Source organism: Hemiscyllium ocellatum, chromosome 11, assembly GCF_020745735.1.
Source record: "Hemiscyllium ocellatum isolate sHemOce1 chromosome 11, sHemOce1.pat.X.cur, whole genome shotgun sequence".
In the NCBI taxonomy this organism is placed as follows: Eukaryota; Metazoa; Chordata; class Chondrichthyes; order Orectolobiformes; family Hemiscylliidae; genus Hemiscyllium; species Hemiscyllium ocellatum.
In genome coordinates this window covers 31,898,523-31,924,306 of record NC_083411.1, presented here as the reverse complement: position 1 = coordinate 31,924,306, position 25,784 = coordinate 31,898,523, and the positions used below count along the sequence as shown (strand labels likewise).

At 39.7% G+C, this 25,784-nt stretch overlaps 1 protein-coding gene across 4 annotated transcripts; it reads right to left on the bottom strand.

The window, feature by feature from the left end:
- Nucleotides 1-316: 316 nt before the first annotated feature.
- LOC132820159 (E3 ubiquitin-protein ligase XIAP-like) lies at nt 317-25,205 on the bottom strand. 4 transcript variants are annotated; one of them, XM_060832110.1, is made up of 7 exons: nt 25,071-25,205; nt 15,340-16,354; nt 11,412-11,511; nt 8,735-8,813; nt 4,099-4,147; nt 3,724-3,918; nt 317-1,971 (listed from the first exon to the last, which is right to left on the bottom strand). In XM_060832110.1, the coding sequence occupies exons 2-7, from the start codon at nt 16,229-16,231 to the stop codon at nt 1,781-1,783; spliced, it is 1,506 nt and encodes a 501-aa protein (XP_060688093.1). In that variant the 5' UTR covers nt 16,232-16,354; nt 25,071-25,205; the 3' UTR covers nt 317-1,780. The 4 variants fall into 4 exon arrangements, with proteins under 4 accessions (XP_060688093.1, XP_060688096.1, XP_060688095.1 ...); XM_060832113.1 differs by having other exon boundaries at nt 3,724-3,780; XM_060832112.1 differs by lacking the exon at nt 25,071-25,205 and adding an exon at nt 24,928-25,003.
- Between the last annotated feature and the right edge of the window lie 579 nt (nt 25,206-25,784).

The following is a 25,784-nucleotide window of genomic DNA, read 5'->3' as shown; positions in this document are numbered from 1 at the left end:
TGCAGAGGTGAGATGCCAGTGTGATGAAACCACAAAATAGGATTATGTTGCTTACACCAAACTAGTTTTTGCCAATGCCTTAAGCAAATCAGATCAAGGCACCATAGTCCTGCCACATCCTATTGTGAATGGCAGAGGACAACTAAGCAACAGCTCCACAAGTATTCCACTGGAGATTTCAGATCATATGAATAAAGAAAAACCCAAGACCAAAATGTGGAATATGATTGACATAAACATGCCAAATAATGCCTTTTGAACTGGTTGTGATTTTTGTTTTGCTGCATTATTTGTACTTAATGCTTCAGGCAGACAGTTAGGGAAAATAAAACCTTTATTAGAAATCAGTTCTCAACATTGCAAGACTAAATAAAATACATGTGTTCAAGCTTTAAAATCAATCAATCTTCAATTGAAAACAAATCAAGATCCATGTCATGTCAATTCAAGGGACAGGGGTGACATACAGCTTGAAGAACAGTATTTTTAAATTTGGCCTGTACAAAAGTACATGGTCGAAGTTTCAGATCAAAGGAAGATATTGAACTTCTCTGGAATATATGTATGTCAGGTCAGTGTATAATTTAACCAATGAACAAAGGTTTCATTTTGATCACAAATATGGAAAATAGCCAAATTTAAAAAAAGGCAGTTTGAACATTTTCCAAATGTATTTTATGCAAGTGCATAAAACAAAAATTGAAAACTTAAAAACTAAGGAATACTGTATTCAACATCATTACTTCAAGGATTCAATACTGTTGCTCAAGTTGGATCATTATTTACCAGGTAAGTAGAGACTCCAATCACTGCAAATGATGCTGTCAATTTTTTTGAACATTGTGATCTTGGCTCAGGATTTATTTATTTAAAATATTATGTAGCCCACCATTGAATGGCACATTTAATTTTCAGTAGCAATGATGTAACTATACACCACCAGCTGACCGGAGTGTTCAGCTTCTAAGATGAACATTTTAGTTTAGCATTTCCAGCTACAACTTAGTCGTAAAACACTTGTTTTGGGATTGCAATGCAAGATAATTTAAAGAACTTCAAGTAGTCTAGGCAGACTACTACTTTTCCTAAGTCATTTGCATTCTTCCTGTAATTTAAAATTAGATTTTTGATTAATGTACAGTTCATGACAGATTTCCAATTCCATAAAACCATAATTCACCAATTTTCCACCCCACCCTCCCAGAAATAGAAATACTCATTGGCAACTTGTCTTTTGGAAGAAAGCATACCAGAGAGAAAAAAAGAGTAACTGTCCACACTTAAAGTGTTGCAAGGGCTGTCGTCAAAGTGTTAATTCCAAGAATTGCACGTAATTTAAGAGCAGTAATTTTTTTTTTGCTGAGTTACTAATTAAAATTGCATACTTTACCAAAAAAAGGTTTTTATTTGTTCAACCAAACACTCCATTACACAGCTAGTTGTAAGAGAATCCTTTAAGAGATGGAGTATTCCATTCTAGAGCAGGAATTGCACTGAAGCCCAAGGTTAGGAGATTTAAAAAGTAATCTCACATTGATTAAACAGGTTATGCTGATATACTACTTGATTGACAAGGTCAGAGTCTAACATTATTCTTGAAAATTTGTATACAACATTGCTTTGACAGTTGTGTTCTGCATGTTGATTGTTAATTTGCATACTATGGAATCTACAATTATTTCAGTAAGTGTACAATTAAATAACAGCATTTATTTTACAATATCAATCAAATCAATCCCTTTTTACTACAAAACTTGGGTAAAGAATTCTATCCCATTATTTAGGACAAGTATATTCTAACTCTGTCACGAATTTGTGAGCAGCATATAGGACATTTCTGCACAGCAGAACATTCCTTACATGTGACTATATGACCACAGGGTACAAAGGCAATGCAAACGTCTCGATCCCAACAAATTTTGCAACACTTCTCTTCCTTCAGTTTTCTCAACTGCTCCTCCACACTTGTTTCTATGAAGAGAAACAAAATTTAAAAAATTAAATAGGTTTAGAAGTTATACAATTCCAAAAATAGACTATTTAAAAAAAAAGCTGTTTGCAACTGAATGCCAACACTACATTCCAAAAGGAAATCTAGATTTACAAACAGGTTCAATGCATACAGTTAAAGTTTACAATATACAACTGTTTTTTTTCCCCAAAAGGCATCAGGCATTTGAGGATATACTAATACATAAGATAGTATTTTGATTTGTTTTGGTCTAACTGAGCAATGGAGTTTGGAAACTTGACTGTAGGCTGGCAAAACAGGTACCACAAAGCATCAGCAAGGAAAGGTCTTGGAAACTAAAAAAAAATTGTCTCAGCACACGCTGCTGATAGGGATCTCGAAACTACCTTGCCACTTTCTCTACATCCATAATCCCCATGTTTTTCTCTCCCTTTATCTGTCGGTGTGTAGGGGGGAGCTTGAGGGGGTTAAGAGTTAAGCTAACAGCTCATAACTGTGTACTTGGTGCTGATATGTCAGTTTGGTTCAGTTGCTATGCAGAAAGTGACACCAGAGTGGATTCAACTCCTGCACTGGCTCAGGTTACCATGAAAGAATTCTCAACCTCAGGGAGTTGCACTAACCCTCAGGTTAAGCCATCATTAGTTGTCTCCCTAATGAGAGACCAGCACTATGGTCTACTAAGATTGTCGCTACTTCACCTTTTGTACCTATTATGCTGTAATAACTAATTCTTTCTAAGTATGGAACCTGGTCCGTACTTTGTCAGAGCCTAAAAACAGGTAAATTGGGGAATTACGCAATTAGCTAAAACTTTGAAGTTTTGATGACAACTCCAGAAATAGTGAGACTGTCTTCCATAGCTGATGAACACATTGCAGGAAAAGCACAGGTCAGATAGCATTCAACGAGGAGAGAAAAAAAAACACCATAAACAAAAAGAGAAATTTAAAAAAATTCGACATCTTGGGCATAAGCCCTTCTTCAGGAGTCATAGCCCGAGTACGGGCCAGGTTCCATAGCCCTATCCCAGGTGAAACAAAATTTCACCTATTCAGGGCACATATTCCTTCTAACAATGGATCAACAGAGGAACTCTCACTCTATCCTTTAGTAAACTACTAGAGGTAAATGTCACCCACCCCAATGACTGCTTATTAACATTTTACTCAGGCTATAGTGACTGGGGCTATGTTAGTGAATTAGTGTTAAAGGCCATTTGAAGGCACATGAAATTTAACCACAAGAAAGGTCATCCAGCCCATTATGTCTGCCAAGGCCTGCAAGCATTTGAATGGAATACACTCAAAAGCAGTCAAACAAAAATTTGTACACAATAGAAATTCCAATCTTCAGTTTACAATCCCTTTGGAAGATGACCAAAAGAAAAAAGTTCTGACAATTACTAAATGACTATATTAGCCATAGAGTCAGATGTACAGCAAGGAAACAGACCCTTCGGTCCAACTTGTCCATGCCGAACAGGTATGTCAACCCCACACAATTAACTACATATTAGCAATTTGAGGAATAGACTACCCTGGGGCGAGAGAGCACATGTGAAATAGAGTGTGCGTGCGAGAGCACGCCCCATTTGAGCAGAAACATCAAATCTATTAGCATAGATGTAATTCAGTCTAGCTATGTGCTCTCGAAAGTGCATTTTAAAGTTCAGTGAAGCACCAATTCCTCAACATGGAAAAAATCTTGTTGGAATTTAGAGATGCAAGATAAAGCATTGGTGCAAGTACCTGCCTGCTGATCTTCATGTTCCTTTTCTGGTGCATCTCTTTCAACTGCCAGAATATCTGTAACCAACATTTCAACAGACTTATAGGTATCACCTGTTGATTGCAGTTTCTTTTTCATGAGTTGTATAATTAGAGATTTGTCAAACCCCATCTCAAGAGCACCCTGAACAACAGGAGATTGATTCAAGTAGCTCTCTGAAAACATTCAAAGACAAAACAGGAATAGTGCAATGAAATACCAAAATCACAACCAGAGAAAAAAACCCATCAGGATTATATTGCATATAATGGAACAGTGTTTTCAATGCATGATCAATAGCTGTATGCTTCCAACACATTTAATAAAAGCCATACATTAGCAAAAAAGGGACTAACCAGTTTCTGGTAGATGTGTAGAAAGGTCATCTTGAGGCAAAGTTTCAGTCTGAAACAACACAGTGAAACACTTTATGTTAAAATTTTCATTCCAGAAAAGCTCATTTTTCTTACATAAGACAGAGCTGGCAAGTAACAGAGGCTGATGTCTGATTCTACAGTAAACCTGGCAAATAAGTGTAAAACACAGTAGAATTTAATTTGACTGATATCTCGAACTTTTCAATTAAAGAGCAAACTCCATTCTCTAGGATGTGCAATATAAATTCAGTCTTCAGGTTTGCAGCCGGTTTGGAAAATGTCCCAAAAATTACAAGATAATTGCGAAATGACTACATTAGCTAGTCCACACAAATTAGAACCACTAAAAATAAAAAATGCTTGACAACATGAAAAGGAATAGATTATACCAATGGACAGCATAAGGAATCCTATTGTTCAAAATTTTTGGCAAATTTTGGACGACATTCAAAGCAGGCATAGTAGTAGTGGAGGGGATCTGGAATTCAGGTATCATTGCTGGGACTTCTCACTTTTAAAAATGAATCTGAACATTTTCAAGCACGAAATGATTTCTTAAATAACAGGTATTTCAGCAATTATTTTCATCAGTGCTCAGGCAAATGAGGACAGGTTGAAGAAGTTGGGCAGTTTTCCTTAGAGAAGGAAGCAGAAAGGAGATCTGCTGGAAGGTTTCAAAATCATGAGCAGGCTCAAGACATTAGATAAGGAGAATTCATATAGAGGGTGGTTAGTTTATGGAATATGCTGCCATTGGAAGTAGTAGATGCAGGTACAGTTACAACATTTAAAAGATATTTGGACAGGTACATGAATAGAAGAGATAGAGAAGGGTGTGGGCCAAACACAGGTAAAATGGGACTAATTTACCCATTGGGACACATGGTTGCCATAGAGGAGTTGGACTGGAGTGTCTGTTTCTTGCAGTATGAATCTAGGCACTTGACTGTCAATTCAAGCACTTAAAAGTAAAATAATTTCTCAAGTAGGAAATATAGAAACCTATTTGCACACAGCAAACCCCATAAACAGGTATGGTAACAGTGACTCAATCTGTTCTGTATTCATTCAGTTATCCTTGACACCCTAACTTGTACTCAGAGTGGAAGGACCTTTTTAAATTTAATAAAATATCCCAAAGAATCGCCAGCTTCAGGTTAACACTGAAGTAACATGTCAAAAGTGCAGTGAACATCCAGTTAAATTCTCAAAATTTTGCAGTGAGACTTCACTGCACAAGTTTTGGATGCACAGGCAACTTTTTAAACCATCATAGTTAAATGGTTTCATTCAAGATGCAGATTACAAGTAAAAGTTCACACCAAAATCCTAAAGCAGAGTATTAAAAGAAACAAATAAGCATGACTTAGAAGTTGGATGTAGGCTATTAAGTCCCTTGAGCTTGCTATGGTAGGCAATTCTCAAACTATGGGGCACAATCTAAGACCATTCAGGAGAGATACTAGGGTACAATTCCACACAAGAGGATGGCAAACGTAAGGAACTTGCTTCCAGAAACTGCAGTGGATGCAGGATCCGTTGCTAACTTTAAAAACTTTCTAAAGTAAAGGCATTAAAGGATCTGGGGCAAACATCCACAGATCAGCCATGATCTCATTGAATACCAGGACAAGTTCAAGGGGCTGAATGGCCTACTCCCAGTTCCAGAAGTTGGCACTCATTCTCATCAATTCCAATTTTGCCATACACACAACTGTAGCTTTGATGTCAAAGACTGACTATTTCACCTTCCCAGAAATACTGGGAACTCCAGGTGCTGGAAAGTCAGAGTCAATAAAATTTAGAGCTGAAAAAACCCATTGCAATTCAAGGAGCAGGTGAGTTGATGTTTCTGGCAGGAACCCTTACTCACACCCTTTGCCCATGTTTGAACCAGAACTGCCATGTGGTTCAGAGCGGAGTGGCCCTGGCAGGACCTAAACAGGGCATTAATGAGATTACTGATTAGCAAGTGCTGCATGATAGTGAGAGTAGACAGATGGGGAAGTTGCAGGCGGGATAATTTTCCGGGGGGGTGGAAATTTGAGTATTGTTGCTGTACTGGAGCATAGATCTTCAGTAATTTTGCCTACGAAGCAGCATTTGGTACATGCACTGAGTAGGAGTTGGGAGGACATGTTGCAGCTGTGAAGAACATTAGTTAGGCCACTGGTTGAATATTGCATGCAGTTCTGGTCTACTTCCTATTGGAAAGATATTGTGAAACTTGAAATGGTTCAGAAAAAAATTACAAGGATGTTGCCAGGGTTGGAGGATTTGAGCTATAGGGAGAGGCTGAATAGTCCAGGGCTGTTTTCCCTTTAGTGGAGGCTGAGGGATGACATTACACAGGTTTAAAATCATGAGGGCATGGAGTTGGACCAAAAAGAGTCTGTTTCCATGCTGTGCAGCTCTGTGACTAAAGTTGTCAGGGACCATAAGCTTGGCACTATCCAGTGCCTCTAACCATTTCTTGATGTCATGAAGAATTGAAATCCAACACTATAATGCTGTGGATCTTGGCGGGATGAGCTTGCGCATTCACTTGTCACTTCCAGCTAAAGATTTCTGTGAATGCTTCAGCCTCATCTATTGCACCATCATGGAGAGTGGGGATACTTGGAGCCTATGTTTCCAGTTAATGTTGAATTGTCCAACACCATTCATGGCATAATATGGCAGGACTGCAGGGGTTAGATCTAATCTGTTAGTTGGGAGATCACTTGGCTTGGTCTTTCACTAACCGCTAATGCGATTTAATACGTAACTAGGTACGTTTGGTAGCTTCACTAGGTTGACACCTCAGAGATGCCTAGCGCTGCATCTGGCATGCCCTCGTGCACTCCATCCTGGTTCAATTCCCTGACTTGCTGCCGAGTAGGAGATATGCCATGAGGGTGCCGATGGTGTTGCAATATGGTTCTCTGATGGTCCAGAGCAACTCTTGGATGCACACAAACTGAGAATGGTTTAAAAGACTTGATTAAAATAGTTTCCTCACCATGCAACAGATCGACTCGAGCGTTGCGTCCTTCACAATTCAATTAGAATATGAGCCACTCCTGACGGATATTGAACTCCCCAAATCGGGAGTATGTTTAGCACACTTGCCACAGTTTCCTCAAACTGGTGTTAGACATGAAAGGGCACTAACGTCAGCTCTACTGGGCTTGTCTGACTGGTGTGACAGGACATATGCAGGGATAATGACACCACTGTCTGGGGCATTGCAAGGTATAATGGAGTATAACCATGTTACGATTACACCAAGTAATGAATTTTTGGTACTGGTTTTGTTGGTAAGGAGGACATGGAATGGAAAACAAGGCTGTTTTTGCTGTTGCTTTCGGTGCAGAGGACAATGCCAGGGGCTCTGTCTGACGTCATTTCTTCCAGAACTTGTAATAATGTGGCTTGCTCAGCCATTTGAGAGGCTAAAGAGTGTTGCCACATTGCAGAGGATGTGGAGTCACATCTAAGCCCAACCAGACTTTACCTAGAAAAGGAAATTAGTCAACCAGATTGTCTTTAGGACTCCTGCCAACCTCTCCTCCCCCGCGCCCCCCCACCAAAAAAAACAAACACGCAAAATGGTTTCATGGTCAGTGTTATGTTGTAAAATTTGATTTGTGTTGCTGGATTAATATAGTCTGGGGAACTTAGTCAGCATTTAAAAAAAAAGAGACCAAGAAAGGAAGCCAGCTGCAGGACAACACATGGGGAAAATTACATGATCAATGTACAGAAAATTGCTGGCAGGAGCAAGGTGTGCAACCTCTTCAGTTCAATTTTTTAAAAAACAAACACTTCACTAGGCTATATGTCAGTAAAAAGAATATTGTTGGGCAAAGTTAAATCTTGCTTTTCTCTTGAAGTACATTGAGCTAGGCTGCCAGTGACTGACCACGTTAAATGAATTGCACAGAACAAAACTTGCGTCTATCAAGCTAGGTTTCACGTCAGACTTGGCCAGTCTTACTGTTAGCTGAAGTTATAACCAAACAAGATGACCAGTAACATTATGTAGAGCATATTAAAAAACAGGTGCAAATGCACAGAATGATAAAAAGCTCAAGTACTGCAGAAATGCAAGAAAAATTGGTAGACAACATTCTTGACTTAAAACTTTCAGTTCTGTTATGTAGAGAATGACCATCATTCAAAAAAAATGAAGTTCCACAGGTTGTAAAACAACTTCTTACAAGGGTTTAACATGCATGTTAGTTGGGTGTGTCAGGCAGAACAGAGCCCAGATAAGACAGTATTGACTGTTCACATGTAGTGCACCGTCCTTATTAGCCACTGCCTGGTATCCTGACATTGTCCAGAGTTCCTGGTTTGAGACAGCAAAATCCAAGCTGGAATTAATTTGAGTTTCAATTATTATTCACAACCATCGAGGATACATTATTGATGCATCAAGAACACTAATATTTGGTTCTCAAAACAGCCATTAACCCGATTAAGATCTTGGAAAATAACAGCCTTAAGAGTTGGTTCATTAGCCAGATACCTGCTTAAAAAAAAAGTTCATATTAAAGTAAATTTAAATTTAATTACTAAATTGCATTGATACCACATTTAATAAGAGTAAAATCACAGGAATGGAACTTACTGTTGAGTTGGAGTACAATTTCCTCAACTGAACGTCATTGACAAAGTCACGGCCTTTCTGTTCTATCAGGAAAGCACACCTATTTTGGATAATAGCTGTTATATTCTAGCAATTTCTTTATACACTTATATTACAACTAAAATTACACTGGACATATCAAGTCTTTTCATCATTACTTGAATAGAAACTTGAAAAAAAAAATCTCTTGAAGCCTAGAATCAGTATATTACCATCCATCTCAAAACAAGTCAGAGACTAACTTTCTTTTAAAGTGCAGTGTACAACTGAATTCTCCTGAAAAAAGCCCTGCAGGGAAAATTTCCATTGAAGACAACTCTACAGATAGCATAAAGTTAGACTTCAGAATTGCCTACTTTTGCATTATGACAAGTTGATTTGTAAGTCAAGAGGGGCAAAACGATAACAATTGTCACAGGTACAGGTTCATCATAGTCATTACCTAATGAAAATTAAAACTGATTGCTCAGTGTTCAGTCTCCGAACTGTTGCCGATTCCCAAAAAGCCCTCAGGATGATAGGTTTGAGTTCTCACCTTTAGGTATATTGGGCAAAATGAAATATTACTCCAGAGTCAGAAAGCTGCAACAGCTTCTACTCATTGGTATTGGAGCTCTGACATGTGCCTTAATTACTTACTGTCAATAGATACATATAGAGACAATGGCAACAGATATAAAGTCAGCTGAGTGACAGGCAACCATAGTAGTTCACAAATCGGTTTTCAGATTGGAGGAAGGCTTGAAGTGGAATTACCCAGAGTTGAGACCTCTGCTCTCTATTTACATTAATAACCCAGGTCTTTGTGCAGAGGGTAAATTTCAAAAGTCTGCTAACAACAAAAACAACACTTTGAAGCCAGTGAATGCTGAGGATGACAGCAGTGAATTAAGAGGAGATGCACTGGTGCAACATGCAGAGAAGTGACCAATGATATTTCGTACAGTGAAGAGCAGTCAACATTGCATTTTTCTTTGCAGAAATGAAGGGTACAACCGTAAAAGGGTGGTGTTGGAACAATCATAAACAGAATAGATGGAGTGATTATGAAAATATAAGATCCAAGGCTTAATTAATAAGGAGTAGAATAGGAAAAGAAGGTGACTCACAAAATGCTAGACTTAAGGGAGTTGAAAAAAAAGTAATTCTTCAGCTGTACTTGGTATTGTCAAGTCAACATATAGAATATTGAGAGCTTTTCTGGTCACTTTAACCATGTAAATGCATTGCAAACAGTTCAGTTTGTCTACTTAATGAAAAGAAGGAGTAGATTATCTTCGGAGGATCACTTGGATAGGTTAAGCTCATTTAAACTGAAAGTTGAGGAATGAGGGCCGAAAAGGGTAAATTCATTGAATTAGAAGATTCTGAAGAGATCTTTAGCTGGTGTCCTTTTAGGTCTGAAGAGAAGCATGCAAATTGGAAATTCTATGCCTCAAAAAGGCGCAGGTTGTAGGGTAATTAAATATTTAACCTGCAGACATGTCTGCACATTTCCTTTCTGCTATCTTGATGCACAACAGAATGGATAATAGCTTAAAATGCTATTGACAAAAGCAACAGTGAAATGGTACAAACCTTCATGGAGTGATCAATTTTAACCTGACATACACTGCACTAACAGTCCCTTCCAGGGAACCTTGTTGAAAGCCCCAGCCAAGATGTTTTACTCAATATCCAGAGCAATGAATATTCACAGAATCATAGGAATACCTACCATGCAGAAAGGAGGCCACTTGGACCATCAAGTTTGCACTGACCTTCCTGTCAGTGCAAAGTTACAATGTACGAGTATAAAGTGAGGTCTGCAGATGCTGGAGATCAGAGCTGAAAACATGTTGCTGGTTAAAGCACAGCAGGTTAGGCAGCATCCAAGGAACAGGAAATTCGACGTTTCGGGCCAGATGAAGAGCTCTGGCCCAAAATGTCGAATTTCCTGTTCCTTGGATGCTGCCTAACCTGCTGTGCTTTAACCAGCCACACATTTTCAGCAAAGTTACAATGGCTAATCCACAGCATCTGCACATCCCTGGAAACTATGGACAATTTAGCATGGCCAATCCACATTACTTGCATTTTTTGGGATGGTGGGAAACCCAAGAGAAAGTCTGCACAGACACAGAGAATGTCTCTGTGCAAACCCCACAAAAACAGAGTTGCTGAAGGCTGGAATTGCATCCTAAAAAAAAAGTGTATGGAAGAAGATTCGCAGTAAAGGCCCAAGATCAGTCACCAGGGCATGGTAAAATAAAAAATGGTGAGCCATGAGGAAACAAAAAAAAACCACACAGGAAAACAAACCGTAACTCCAAGTGACTCAGGGAGTTTGCAAGCACACACACTAAATTCCAGGACTCTGTTCCTAGTTTGCACACATTCTATTTCAGTCATGACAGCTGCCATCAAAATTTAGCAGCTGAAAACAGCAGGATCCTGAATTGTAATTCAAATACTGCTAATCTGTTTAAGACATTGAATTTGGACTGAAAAAGCATCAGCCCATCTAACAAGCTCCATGGAATTCTACTCACATTTTTAAAAAAATGGACATTTAAAAAAGCTTGAAAGAACCAAAATAATCTGCAACACCAGATCAAAATCCAAGAGCAAATCATTTAGATGACACTAACTTCTACTTAGCAGAAAACATGCATTTTACCCTGGGAACCATTTTGCATGCTGCTCCCAAGCTTCATCAGAAGACTCCCAATTCCTCAGGCCTCCATCACAGTGAAAACACTTAACATTGTCGTCTTCGCCTGAAAGTTATCAAAACACAGCTTTCTTTTAAAAAAAACCTTGAATGAAACCAGTGAAATGTTGTATACACTGTCAGCCAAATGCAAAAAAACTGTTTTGGCAAAGCCCATCTTTAATACAATTTGCCTTTCTCACTAATAGAAGTTAGTTCCCCTTTAAGAAAAAAAATTCTTTATGCAATGTTGGGGTCACTGGCTTGGCAAGTAACAGTTGCCTATCCATTACTGCCCACAAAATAATGGTGGTGCTAAGCCAACCTCCTGCACTGCCACAGTGAGAGATCGAGGAACAATTGGGAAAGCAACTCCAGGATTTTGACATGGAAACTGCATTACCAATCCTTCAAGCCAAGGTGCAAGGAGCAGGGCTTGTGGGGAACTGGCAGGTGGCATCCCATGTATCCACAGTTTCAAAGATATTATTTAAAAAAGTATACCAAGTTGTGAATAATTCAGAGACTACCAAGATTTAAGTAATTGCTTGATCTGTAGACCAATGGCTCAAGACCATCTTCAGCCACAAGAAATAGATGATTTCACTCTGCCTCCTCCAGTGGTGCCAACATTAAATGACAGTTGTCCACCAATTTAGTTATCTTGCAATCACCCTATACATGGAGAGGTTATTGTACATCTCTAGACTAGCAAGATTCAACCCAGGCTCCTGGTCCAGAAACAAGGACCACTACTGCATCACAAGAGCCATCCAGCCATTTAAGTTTACTTGAGTCACAGATGTCCAGCATGAAAATGGACCCTTCCATCCAACTTGTCCATACTGACCAGATAGCCGAACATAATCCAGTCCCATTTACCAGCACTTGGCCCGTATCCCTTGAAACCCTTCTTTTTCAATATACCCATCCAGATGCCTTTTAATTCCTGTAATTGTATCAGCCTCCACCATTTCCTCTGGCAGCTCGTTCCGTACATTGCCCCAAACCTACGCCCTCTAATTCTAGACTCCCCTGCCCAGGGTGTCGAATTACTCTATCCATGCCTCTCATGGTTTCATGTACCTCAAAGACCACCCCTCAGCCTCCAACACTAGAGGGAAAACAGCTATAGCCTATTTAGCCTCAACTCCTCCAACATCCTTGTAAATCTTTTCTGAACCCTTGCAAGTTTCACAATATCCTTCTGATAGGAGGAAGGCCAAAATGGCACACAATATTCCAAAAAAAAAAAAAGGCCTAATCAATTACCTGTTCAGCTGCAACATGACCTCCCAACTCCTGTACTCAATGCTCTGCCCAATAAAAGTAAAGCATACTTATCATCTTCACTATCCTATCTACCGGTGACTCTACTTTCAAGGAGCTATGAACCTGTACCCAAAGATCTTTGTTCAGCAACACTTGCCAGGACCTTATACACTTAAAATGGTAAGTCCTGCTCGGATTTGCCTTTCCAAAATGCAGCACCTCACATTTATCTAAATTAAACTCCATGTGCCACTCCTTAGCCCATTGGCCTACTGATCAAGATCCCGCTTTAACTGGGAGGTCACCTTCTTCATTGTCCACTACACCTCCAATGTTGGTGTAATCTGCAAACTTGTTAACTATACCTCCTGTATTCACATCCAAATCATTTTTATAAATTATGAAGAGCAGTGAACCTGGCACTGATCCTTGTGGCACACCATTGGTCACAGGCCTCCAGTTTGAAAATCAACCCTACACCACCATCCTCTGTCTTCTACCTTTGAGAAAGTTCAGCATCCAAATGGCTAGTTGTTCCTGTATTTCATGTGATTTAACCTTACTAACCAATCTACCATGTGTAACCTTGTCAAATGTTTTGCTCATGCCCATACAGACCATGTCCACTGCTCTGTCACTTCCTCAAAAAAAAGGCCATCAAGTTAGAGACAATTTCCCATGCAAAACTATATTAACTAACCCTAAATCAGTCCTTGCCTTTCCAAATGCATGTAAATTCAGTCCCTCAGGATTGCAAAGAACTTGCTCACCACTGATGTCAAAGTTTACCACTATAATTCCGTAGCTTTTCCTCAGTCCTTCTTAAATAACAGCACCTCTGTCTTCCAGCACCTCGCTTGTGGCTGTCGATGATACTCATCTCAACAAGAGGATCCAGAAACATCTTCCCTGGCTTCCCAATCTTCTCAATCTTCTGCAATACACTCAAAGTCCCAGAGATTTATCTACCTTTATGCATTTTTCAGACCTCCAGCACCTCGTCTGTAATATGGATACATTTCAGGACATCAGTATTCATTCCCAAGTTCCCTAGTTTCCATGTTCTTCTCCTTAGTAAAATACAGATGTGAAATATGTTTACTAGCTCACCATCTCCTGCGGTTCCACATGGAGGCAGTCATATTGATATATAAAGAAGTCCTGCTCTCTCCCTAGTTACTCTTATTATAAATGTATTTGTAGAATCCCTTTGGATTCTCATCAACTCTATTTGCCGAAATGTTATGCCCCATTTTTGCCCTCCTGATTTCCCTTCAGCATACTCCTCCTGCTCTTGTAGTCCTCGGGATTCACTTCATCCTCATTGGCAATACCAGATATCGGCCTTCTCCTTTCTCTTGAGCACAGTCTTAGTCTGTCCTGTCATCCAGTATTCCCTACATCTACCAGCCTTGCCCTTCACACTAACAGGACATAATGGCTACGTGCAGCACCATTTGCAACCTTTCAAACTGCTTCTATCCAAATGCAGCAAGATCTGGATAATTCAAGCTTGAACTGACTAGTGGCAATTAATATTTAGAGCCATAGAACTACCAAGACAACAATCAAACCAAATTGGCCCTTGACAGTGATTGCAGAACCTATTATTCTCAGTAGTTATCACTGACCAAAAACTGAACTGCACCAGCCAGAAATAGTGGCGACAAGCACAGATCAGAGGTTTGGAATTATGAAATAATAATGACTCACCCGATTCCCTAAACCTCACTCACTATCTACGATGCTCAAGACAACAGTACGAGATGAAATACTCTCCAATTGCCTGAACGAGTGCAGCTCCAACATAGAACTGAACAGTGTGAGCTCTTTCTCGTGAAATTCCAGGACACTTGATGCCAACTGCAATATGCTAACTTCTGTAAACAGTCAAAATTTAACCCCAAGCTTTGGAGGATCACAATGCTTTGCAAGCATTGCAAAAAGTATGTCAAGAGAAGCTCCTTGAACAAAGGAACTAGTGCTTCATTTCATACAAAAGCTCACATCAGTCAGTAATGCCCACAAGACTACCCCAGCCACTCCCCCATAGTCACATACCACTCAAGACAATGCAGTGACTTGACCATTTCCAGAAACAATGTTGTGCAAAATCACCACTTCATGGCAAGATCTATTGTAAATCACTTTAATTAGAGTATGTGGTGAGAATTGTAATTGCAAATGTTCTTACTGATTCTGAATAGGAGATGACAGTAAATTCTTGGGCATTGTACCAGCAAGAGAGAAACATACCAACCCCCAGGACATCTAATTTCTTACAGGTCAGAGCAAATTGACCCGTTAACATATCATCTGACTTGACTAGTTCCACATCGACAAGCATTTACTCTCTCCACCTTCAGTAGCAGGAGTTTCTACCACTGAAAATTCATGACAACTCTTTCAACTGCATCTTCCAAATTAGTTACCTCTGTCACTTAGATGGTCAAGTAGGCCAAAAAGTCTACTTCCAAGCCACACAATTCCAGTTTAAATAACGTTGCCATTCCTTCAAATGGGGTTAGGTTGAAAAATCAGAACTTTGATTTTGAACATCAAAATTTTCAAAATGGACTGACTAAAATTCCAAAGTATCAAAATTTAAAGAAATTTACCATACCTGTACTGTAAAATCCAGCTCTTGCAAGGTCAGCAATATTAAGTGGAAAATGCACTTGACTTTTGAAGGTTTGAAGGCGTGAATCAAGTGTCTGCTTGTCTGGATGTTTAGGTAAATGAAAAGCATTTGCTTTAGGTTCATTTTCAGACCGATTAACATCTGTTTCACCGCAATTTGGATCAATTGGTATATTTCCAATAAAACGCCCTGAAACAAACGCACACATGGGGAAATGTCTCTTGTGTTCAGTCATAGCTCGATCTCCAGGTTCCCAGTTTTTCATTAACCCACCACAACAAAAGCACTGTACTTGATCATCTTTGCACGTGTAATAAAGTCCTGCTTTAGCAAGGTCTTTTGGTGTTACAATTGCATAACTAGGCCATTTGGCAAAGGTAGAAAGTCTGGCTTCTTCACTGCACATTGCAGGATTTTTAGGTCGTAGATGGGACAGGTCTTCAATACTTTTACTTTTCACAGGATTGTTGAGAACTTGATTACGATATTGGTGGACAACATTCAAATGGTTGCAAGGGCCATTTTCTGAAGCACGAGGACTAGTTGCAACTGCTTGATCGGAATTTGCAGGGTCATGAGATGCACCTGAAAAACTGGAGCTTGCAGTTTGTTCATTCAGGCTTGAACCATTAATAAATGGACAAGCTGGAAATAGCTGCCTGTGTTTTCTTACAGCAGAATCTCCATGCTGCCAGTTGTCTACTGCCCCATCACAGCTGAAACACCTAACCTGGTCTTTGATACCCGTGTAGAAGAAACCTGCTCTGGCTAATGTTGCTTCAGATACTGGGGAATCAGATGGAAAGTTGATAAATGTTCCAAGCCGATAGATTTCATTTGAGAGATCTTGTTTACAATCAGTTGTAATATCCATGTTGAAGAACAAAAACCCCACTCAAGTGCTGGATGCCAAAAAGGTTCTTAATATTTTCTATGTTCTGGTGTCTTTCCAATGTGGGTCAAATAGTCAACTTCTTCTGCAGAGATTTCACTGTACCTGTCAAATTTAAGCAATCATTACAATCATTTCTTCCCCAGACTCTGCTGCAACATCAAAAACAAAACTGATTAAACTATGCAAACTTACAAACACTTGGCAGTGAAGTAGAAACAAAAGTATTTGTTTTTAAATTAAACATAGAAGACCAGGTACTCCCAATGCTCATACCGATTGGGTAACTGACAAGAAAATAAGCAATAGCTCAAAAATGTCAAAAATCTACTAGAGATGGTACAGACTGGACAATGTGACTGTTCATACGCAAAGGGATTCAAAGTCAAATTGTACTGATCAGTGCAATTTTCAGGACAGCAATTGAGATGTGAATAAACAGTATAATGGAAGTGTTTTGTGAGTCGAGTACCCAGGTAAGTGAAAGCAACAAACTATTTTCAACAGAACATACAAAGGAGGAGAAAAAGTGAGGAATGCAGATACTGGAGATCAGAGTCAGAAAGCATGGTGCTGGAAAAGCACAGCCAGTCAGGCAGCATCCAGGGAGCAGGAAAGTTGACATTTCAGGACAAAGCTCATCAGAATGGTGATCTCTTATCAAGAGAGTCAATATGCACTGGTTTCATCCAAATCATATTGATAGCTCTTCAAAACAACTCTGATCACAAGCTAATAATGATACAGAAAGAGTAGTATCACAATTCCTCATTTTACTCAAGACCAGTTGACATGTGATATTACGATCTGACCAATTTGATTTAATCAGTTTCCTTTGAGCAACAAAACTTGCAGGGAAAAACAATTTTTACTTCATGCTTACTTCAAGAATTCACAACTGTCACAGTGGACGGATAAGCTCTTTGTCAAGTGGGGGCACCTGAACATTAGATATGTATGCATCAACTGATCAGGGTTCCTTTGAAATATGTCACATTAAGAAATTCTCTCATTCCAAATTAAGATTTCTAAAAACAGACTTGACCAGGTATAGATTTCAACTGAAGTATAGAAAAGTCAAACAACCAATTAATAAGTTCCCATTAGATGAGCACTTATCTTATTGATCCACAAGCTTTATTTTGCCAGATCTTTGTACAAAGTGAGCTGTCAAGAGGAAGTGGAGGACACTGGTACAATACAGAATTTTAAAAGGCATCAAGATGGGTACATGAATAAGAAGGGTTCAGAGGGATATGGGCCAAGTGCTGGCAAATGGAACTAGATTTATTAAAGATATGTGGTCTGTGTGGACAAATTGAAATGAAGGGTCTGTTTCCAAGCTGTACATCTCTGCGTATGACTCTGTTCAATGAATAAGTCAAAACATTTGGTTTGAGCCTTTTGCACACATTGAAGCTCCACTGTTATACTTCACTTTCAGCAAGTCTGTTTTACCCTCCTGAGGCTACCAATTTCCTCACCTCCCAATTTCGCAGCTCTCAGTTAAGTACTTGAACTCTTTCCACTTATTTCTGGCCCTTCATTTCCAGGTGTTTTTATTTGTTGCATAAGGCTCCCTCACCATTTGGGTAAACTTAAGATTCTACCTGCGTTGTCAGCCTCAATATTGAAAAAAACAACTGTTCATTCAACTGCAAACTGACTTGACATGCTGCTTCTCCAACAAATATGGATATCTCCCAGACTTCTGTATTTCAGATAAACCCAGCCTAATTAATTATCGAGAGGAAAAAAAAAGTCCTGCCTGATCCAAATAGTTGGAGAGTTTAATTATATAGAGCAGGATTTTAAAAAATCATTTGGAACTGACTGAAAATGGAAAAAGCCTTTATGTTGGAATCAGTGAACCTTATTTGCAATTCAGTGGCTGGTCAAAAGCTCAGAATGGAAAGTGGGAAAAATGTTGCAGTATTTCATATTGGGATCACTACATCAAGAATCAATTTGGCACATCAATGAGGCTACCCACAAGATTCCTGAGAAGTGCACTACAGTTAAGTATTTAAAACTAAGTAGCTCTTTGGCCTGCTTAGAATTTCTCCTCGTGTGGTGCTAGCTTGTCATGGTGACTAAAGTGTGGCACTGTTCAAATGGTCAATCCAAAACAGTCAAATGCAAGGGTTCTTGCTCAAAGTTCACTAAACACCCTAGTACAAAACAGATGAACAAAATATCCTATCCACTCATTACAGTACTTGAATGTGAAAAGTTACTAAGAATTTGCAATATATGGCTGTTCCACGAACTCTTCCTATCCCACTCCAAAATAGGATCTTCGAAAAACAACAGAAGTCAGTTTGGGGGAAAAAAGGCTCCTTTTAACTGCCTTCTCTCTGGCAGTCAAGCAAACTTGCTCCATAGGCCGGATAAATGAACCAACACTGTCCCCTGTGAAGTCAAGAATATTGGTTTTACTGTTTCAGGTTCATTGAAAGCCAACAGCAAATTTACACAAATTAAAAACCTATTCCATGAGGTTGACTCCTCTGGAAAGACCATTTTCAGGCATTTAACCTGCAGATTTTTTTTTTGTACAGCATATGAGCATCCAAGTCAAGGTCTGTCAGTCTCTTATCAATTAACTTGATAGAGACTCAGATGAACAGCACGGAAACAGACCCTTCAGTCCAACCCATCCATGCCAACCAGATATCCCAACCCAATCTAGTCCCACCTGCCAGCACCTGGCCCATATCCCTCTGTGAACCCTTCCTATTCATATAACCATCCAGATGCCTCTTCAAATGTTGCAATTATACCAACCTTAACCACATCCTCCGGCAGCTCATTTCATACACGTACCACCTCTGCGTGAAAAAGTTGCCCCTGAGGTCTCATAGCTTTCCCCTCTCACCCTAAAACTATGCCATCTAGTTCTGGACTCCCCCACCCCAGGGAAGAGACGTTGCCTATTTATCCTATCCATGTCCCTCAAATTTGTAAGCCTCTAGAAGGTCACCCCTCAGCCTCCGACACGCCAGGGAAAACAACCCCAGCCTGTTCAGCCTCTCCCTATAGCTCAAATCCTCCAACCCTGGCAACATCCTTGTAAATCTTTTCTGAACCCTTTCAAGTTTCACAAAACCTTTCCGATAGGAAAGAGACTAGAACTGCACGCAATATTCCAACAGTGGCCTAACCAACGTCCTGTAGAGCTGCAACATGACCTCCCAACTCCTGTACTCAATGCTCTGACCAATAAACAAAAGCATTCTAAACACCACCTTCACTATCCTATCTACCTGCAATTCCACTTCAAGGAGCTATAAACCTGCACTGCAAGGTCTCTTTGTTCATCAACACTCCCTAGGACCTTACCATTAAGTCCTATGAACAGAACCCAAGTTGATCAGTATTTGCACTGTAAAAATCAACTTTCTGCAAAGTCAGCACTACAATTTAACCAACAAACAACAGTTCGCTCAAATGCAAGTCTGAAACCCAATTCAAATGATAGGTATTCTGTGCTTTGTTTCCAAGGCCATTGGTCTATGTGCACGATTTAAATTGGACACAGCTAAACAAGGTGTTTTGTACAGGACAGGGAAAAAAAACAGTAGTTCTGCTTTCACAAATGGAACTGCACTAGTAATACAATTACTTGCACTAAGGCCTCAACCATTGGGGTTTCAAACTCTAACTTACTTCTGTGTTCCACTTGGCAGTTTTACAGGAGTAAAGTCAGCTGGTGCAACTGTGCCTGACTCAACCATATACTCCAATTGTCCATTTGTACAAATAGTCATACAACATAGAATCAGACCTTCAGTCCAACCAGTCCGTGCTGACCATCATCCCAAACTAAACTAGTCCCACCTGCCTGCTCTGGCCCATATCCCTCCAAATCTCGCCCTTTCACACACCAAGTATATTTTAAGTGGCCTAAATGTACCCACATCCACCACTTCCTCAGGAAGTTCATTCCACACAAAAACCAAAAAAAGTTACCAATGCCTTCTTTAAAAACCCTCTCCTCTCAATTAAAAAAACTTCTCACCTGGAAATTCCCCTTCCTGTCGAAAAGGCAATTAACATTAACTCTCTATACCTCATTATTTTTATGAACTTCTCTAAAGGTAGTCTCTCAACCTTTCAGGTTCCCCCACCTTTACCTGGATCCAATTGTAGACATGTTCTATTCAAGCTGTTCAGTGATAGTATTGCTATGTGCTGAGCCAAGAGTTGAGCTTCAGTGTCATGCAATGCAGTGGTGAGCAACAATATCACTGAATCACATGAGACTTAAACTCTGACTCTTGGCTCAACACAATAGCATAGCGATAAATGTTGCTATGCTAGCTTCAATATGGTATCCATTTCTGGCTAGTGATGGATAGCAAACTAAAACTAAAATATTTGGCAACGACGACAATTAGGCAACACAGACAAGGACAAGAAGGAGAACGAGGACAGAAAGCTTTAATAGGACTTAAATTGGTGTCAGACAAGGCAGCCTTTACCAGAATCCAAGAGATCAGAAATATAAATCAAAAACAGTTAAGTACAATAATCTGAGGGAAAAGCTGACTTCCATGGATGCATCATGCTACTTACAGCAGAACCAAAATGAAGCCCTCCAACAAAAGAAAGACATCCAAATACATATTTATTTTGAGGCATAAAGATAAAGAGTAGACAAGGAGAGGGGTATTCTTCTGTAAGATGATCAGATGGGCCAATGGGCTGTGGGGCAGATGGAGTTTAATTCAGAAAAAAAAAACCAAGGTGCTACATTTTGGGAAAGCAAATCTTAGCAGGACGTATACACTGAATGGTAAGGTCCTAGGGAGCGATGCTGAACAAAAAGAGACCTTGGAGTGCAGGTTCATAGCTCCTTGAAAGTAGAATCACAGGCAGATAGGATAGTGAAGGCAGCATTTGGTATGCTTTCCTTTATTGATCAGAGTAATGAGTACAGGAGTTGGGGGGTCATCTTGTGGCTGTACAGAACATTGGTTAGGCCACTGTTGGAATATTGCATGCAATTCTGATTTCCTTCCTATCGGAAGGATGTTGTGAAATTTGAAAGGGTTCAGAAAAGATTTACAAGGATGTTACCAAGGTTGGAGGATAGAAGCTATGTTGAGGGGCTGAACAGGTTGGGGCTGTTTTCCCTGGAGCAGAGGCTGAGGGGTGACCTTATAGAGGCTTACAAAATTGAGGGGCATGGATAAGATAAATAGGCAAAGTCTTTTCCCTGGAGTGGGGGAGTCCAGAACCACAAGACATAGGTTTAGGGTGGGAGGGGAAGATATAACGAGAGAGAGACCCAAGGAGCGACTTTTTCACAGAAGGTGGTGAGTGTATGGAATGAGCTGCCAAAGGAAGTGGTGGAGGCTAGTACAATTGCAATATTTAAAAGGCACCTAGATGGATATATGACTAAGAAGGGTTTGGAGGGATATGGGCAAGGTGCTAGTAGGTGGGACTAGATTGGGTTGGGATATCTGGTCGGTATGGATCGGTTGGACTAAAGGGTGGTCTGTTTCTGTGCTGTACATCTCCATGACGCTACCAGAGACACAAAGTTGGAGAACATACAACTCTTAAACAATTATAGGAAGGAAGTGAATAAAAAGTTGCAAGTTGTAGAAATACCATCAAGTGATGTATTACGGCTGGATACACAGGACTCTGTTCATTCCAACAGGCACGATCATGACAGAGGGCTGTCACATTTAGTATTACAAGACACATTTGTTCCATTGGTCAATGAGTCAGTTGGAAGAGATGAGAAACTGGTTAGCAAGAAAAAATTTTTTTTAAAGTTTCCTGTCTTCAATTGGGGAAACCCCTTCAATTTTGCTTACTTAAATGAAAAAAGGAAACTAGATAGTTGATTCAATAAAGCTTAAGTGAAAATACTGAATGGAGTGTGTGTTTACAGAGGAAGAACTGAAACTAATGGATTGACTGATGTAACACTAACAGTCACAAAGTGCTTCAGATTAACAGACATGCCATGAATTGAGGGGAGGTAGCACAACAGAAAATGGTAACGTGGTGCAAGCTCTCACTTATCCAAGTGCACTACAAAAGACAGAGCACTTCAACAGGCAAGTTCCATCCACTGAGTTTGAGAGCCAAAAACCTTAGGAGACAATGAATGAAATAAAAAAAGAGTGAGCTTTAGAATTCTGGGCAATCCAAAGACAAGAAAACCAGTTCAGTGAAGAGATGGCCCAGAAATCACCCTGATAAAACCATGCAATGCCAAGTATTGCAGAAGTTGGAGATTGTAAACAAAAACCATAAAATGCTGGAGAAACTCAGTGCATGGGGAGAGCAGGACAGCTTACGTTGAGTTCTGCAAATCTTTATAGATTTGCTGGTTGTGCCAATTCCAGACTTCTATCCCTTAGGGAGTTCAGGACATGAAAGCAGGGATTAGCCTCACAAATAACCATTGCATATCAAATAATGCTTCCCCTTAAGAATTGGAGATTACAGCAGACAGCTCAAGTCATTTTAACTCATGACAGAGGGATCAGTACAAGAGTTGAGAATTTGGTGATTACTAAATAGATCACTTCCCTCTTTTTACCCTCACCATAGATTACCAGGAAGGACGAATTACAAATAAAAACTGGAGTTACGTACTCTTAAAAGGAAAACAGGGCACCTGTAACCATTTGTGATTAGAAACATGCAATGCAAGCTGAAACAAAACAATATGGAGGAAACTTAGATAATCATTTCATCAATTTGATTTTCACTTGATGCTATTAAAACAAACCTTAGACATTCTCAGTGGCGGCATAACTGAATTAGAGTCCGATGTACAGCATAGAAACAGACCCTTCAATCCAACTTGATGCCAGCCAGCTGTCCTGAACAAAATCTAGTCCATTTACCAGCATTTGGCCCATCATCCTCTAAACACTTCCTATTCATATACCCATCCAGATGCTATTTTCAGTGTTGTAATTGTACCAGCTTCCACCATTGCCTCTGGCAGCTCATTCCAGACATGCACCACCTTCTGTGTGAAAAGGTTGCTCCTTACATCTCATTTTTCCCTTCTCACCCTAAGCCTATGGCCTCTAGTTCTGGGCTGCCCTAACCCAAGGAGAAGAACTTGGTTGCTCACCCTATCCATGCCCAGCATGATTTCAAACATCTCCGAAACATCACCCCCTCAGTCTCCAGTGAGACTAGCCCCAGCCTTTTACCTTCACAAATTGGAATGGACAGCAAGTAAGTGATTTTCAGAAGGTATTAAGTTCCTGTAACACACATACCAGAACATATGAAAAAATGCACTTGATTCATCAGGAGGCAGAATTGGGTTGAAAGGAATTTGACCACTTATTTAATGCATGGTATGGCATTGCCTCTATTTAGGTCTTTGACTAGTTGGACTTTATTGCCCATTGGGCAATTGAATCAATCACATTGCTGTGGATCTGCAATCACACGTAGGCCAGACCAGCTAAGGATGGGAAACTTCCTTCCCGAAAAGAGAGCATTAGTGAACTAGATGGTTTTTTTTCCTGACAATGGTTTCATGTACATTAGATTTGTAATTCCAAATATTGAGTGAATTCAAATTCCATGATCTGCCATAGCAGAATTCCAACCCACGTCCCCAGATTTGGGAATTACAAAGGCCATCACCCCTTCATTTCTCCAGACAAGATTTTTAAAAAAAAATACATAAATGTTGACTCCACAAACAAAGAAAAGTTGTTCAAAATATAGGTTAGAACAGTTGAAATACGGTGTATTTTTTGTTGCAAAAAAGAGGAAACGTGCTATGAACACCACTCAGCATGAAGAACAGATTGTTCATTCATTCCAGTCAGTGAAATACTGGAAATGAAAAAAAGGTAACAGAATTGAACCATTGACACTTGCCCTCTGTCAACCCACTGGTTATTTCTTTAAGAACAGAATGAAGCCAGACATGGAAAACTTAAAAAAAGAGAAAGTTCAACCAGTGGAGTCACTTCAGAATGTCAAAATGAGATTGACGAGAAGAACACTATTCTGTTGAGGAAGCCAGTGATGATAGATCTATCCACTTGTATCGTATCATTTGCTAAAATTTGCGACCACAAGACACTTAAGTGCCAAATCAGGACTTCAAACTAAAACAAATAATTTTAAGTAGAATAAATTCAGGTACCACATCAATGGCAAATAAATTTTCTACTACCATTTTCAAAACACTTAACACCTAAACAACTCAAATAAGTGTAAACATACCACAAACAAACATTCATCTATATCATCATGAACATATTGTCTATATTTTCAGGGTATAAAGAAATTTATACCAAAGAAGTTCACAAATAATAAGACAAATAAGTAGTTTACACCAGGTAACATTCAGACATCAGAAAGCTGGAAGCCTGACATCTCAAAGTATCATTCTAGTTGTAATATAAACAACAGCTCATATCTATGGCGTGACTTATTAATTAACAGTAATTTGAACAAACGAAATTTAAGAAATTACAACAGCTTCCTCTAGAAGCAAAACTGAGTACACAGCGCCTATAATGCAGAGCGTAAATGAAGTTTGACGTTAATTTACACTATTTCATTGCTCTTAATCCATAAACGGACTCAAATCCCAGGTAATCAGAGGTACAAAGTACACCCTTGCCTATCCTAGTCGCTATTGACAGTGGAAAGGCCTTCTACCATACCAATAGCTTGTGAAATATTTGATCGAGGAGCAGCTCAATGCATGATTCAGCTTTGATGCGTTTCTCTCTGTAATTAAGATGAAAGGAATGATTTAAATTCCACGGGATACCACTGACGTCAGTAGAAAAGCAAAGGGTTTTACCTCAGCTTGAAGACTTTCTACACATTTAAGTCAGTGACGCGCAGGTGGAACCGAGATATCAATGCTATCCATATGGCCCAGAGTCCGAGTAATAAACCCAGCCTAGCTCGTTGTCCACACCCAAAGTCGGCAACTCCTGGCTGCGTCACATGAACCAAATGGAAACTCTCACTGTAGCGAGAAATCCCTTTGTCAATCATTACTGGTACGGTGGTGATTGGCTGCAGCTGAGGGTGGCCGCAAGTTGATTGGTCGCAACAGAAGGGGCTACATTCCGAGCACGCGTGACCCTTTGACTGACTAGTATTCGTGATGGAAGGAAATGACGTTTTGCAGTGTCCTTTCCCCGGATATTTCACTGTTATTCATAATATGTGATTTACACCCAACTGAATCCGCAATTAACGATAAAGTGAACGAGTTTTTACAATTAAAGTTGATTGAAGGATCAATTTTAGCCGAGACTCTGAAGAGCAGCTCTGTTCTTCTAATATAAAACAACTATTTTTCGAAAACCCAACAAATCCAGCATCAGCGTGTGGAAGGGAAACATTTAATATTTCAGGAATATGACTGTTTATCCCACCGTCCTGTTTAAAACGATTCTTCCATCAGTAACTACCAAATAGCTCATTCAGCTCGTACTATTTGGGGATTCAATGCTTCTCGTGCTGCATTAAAGCCTTTAGCTGTCTGTCGACTGCCAGAAGAGAA

What these genes read in the sequence shown, in the direction of transcription:
- LOC132820159 (XM_060832110.1), bottom strand. Translation starts at nt 16,231, where the DNA reads ATGGATATTACAACTGATTGTAAACAAGATCTCTCAAATGAAATCTAT. An exon ending in CATGCAAAATGGTTCCCAGG is followed by an intron (nt 8,814 to 11,411) that starts GTAAAATGCATG and finishes TATCCAAAATAG; the next exon opens with GTGTGCTTTCCTGATAGAAC. An exon ending in AATTGTACTCCAACTCAACA is followed by an intron (nt 4,148 to 8,734) that starts GTAAGTTCCATT and finishes GTGTTGTTTCAG; the next exon opens with ACTGAAACTTTGCCTCAAGA.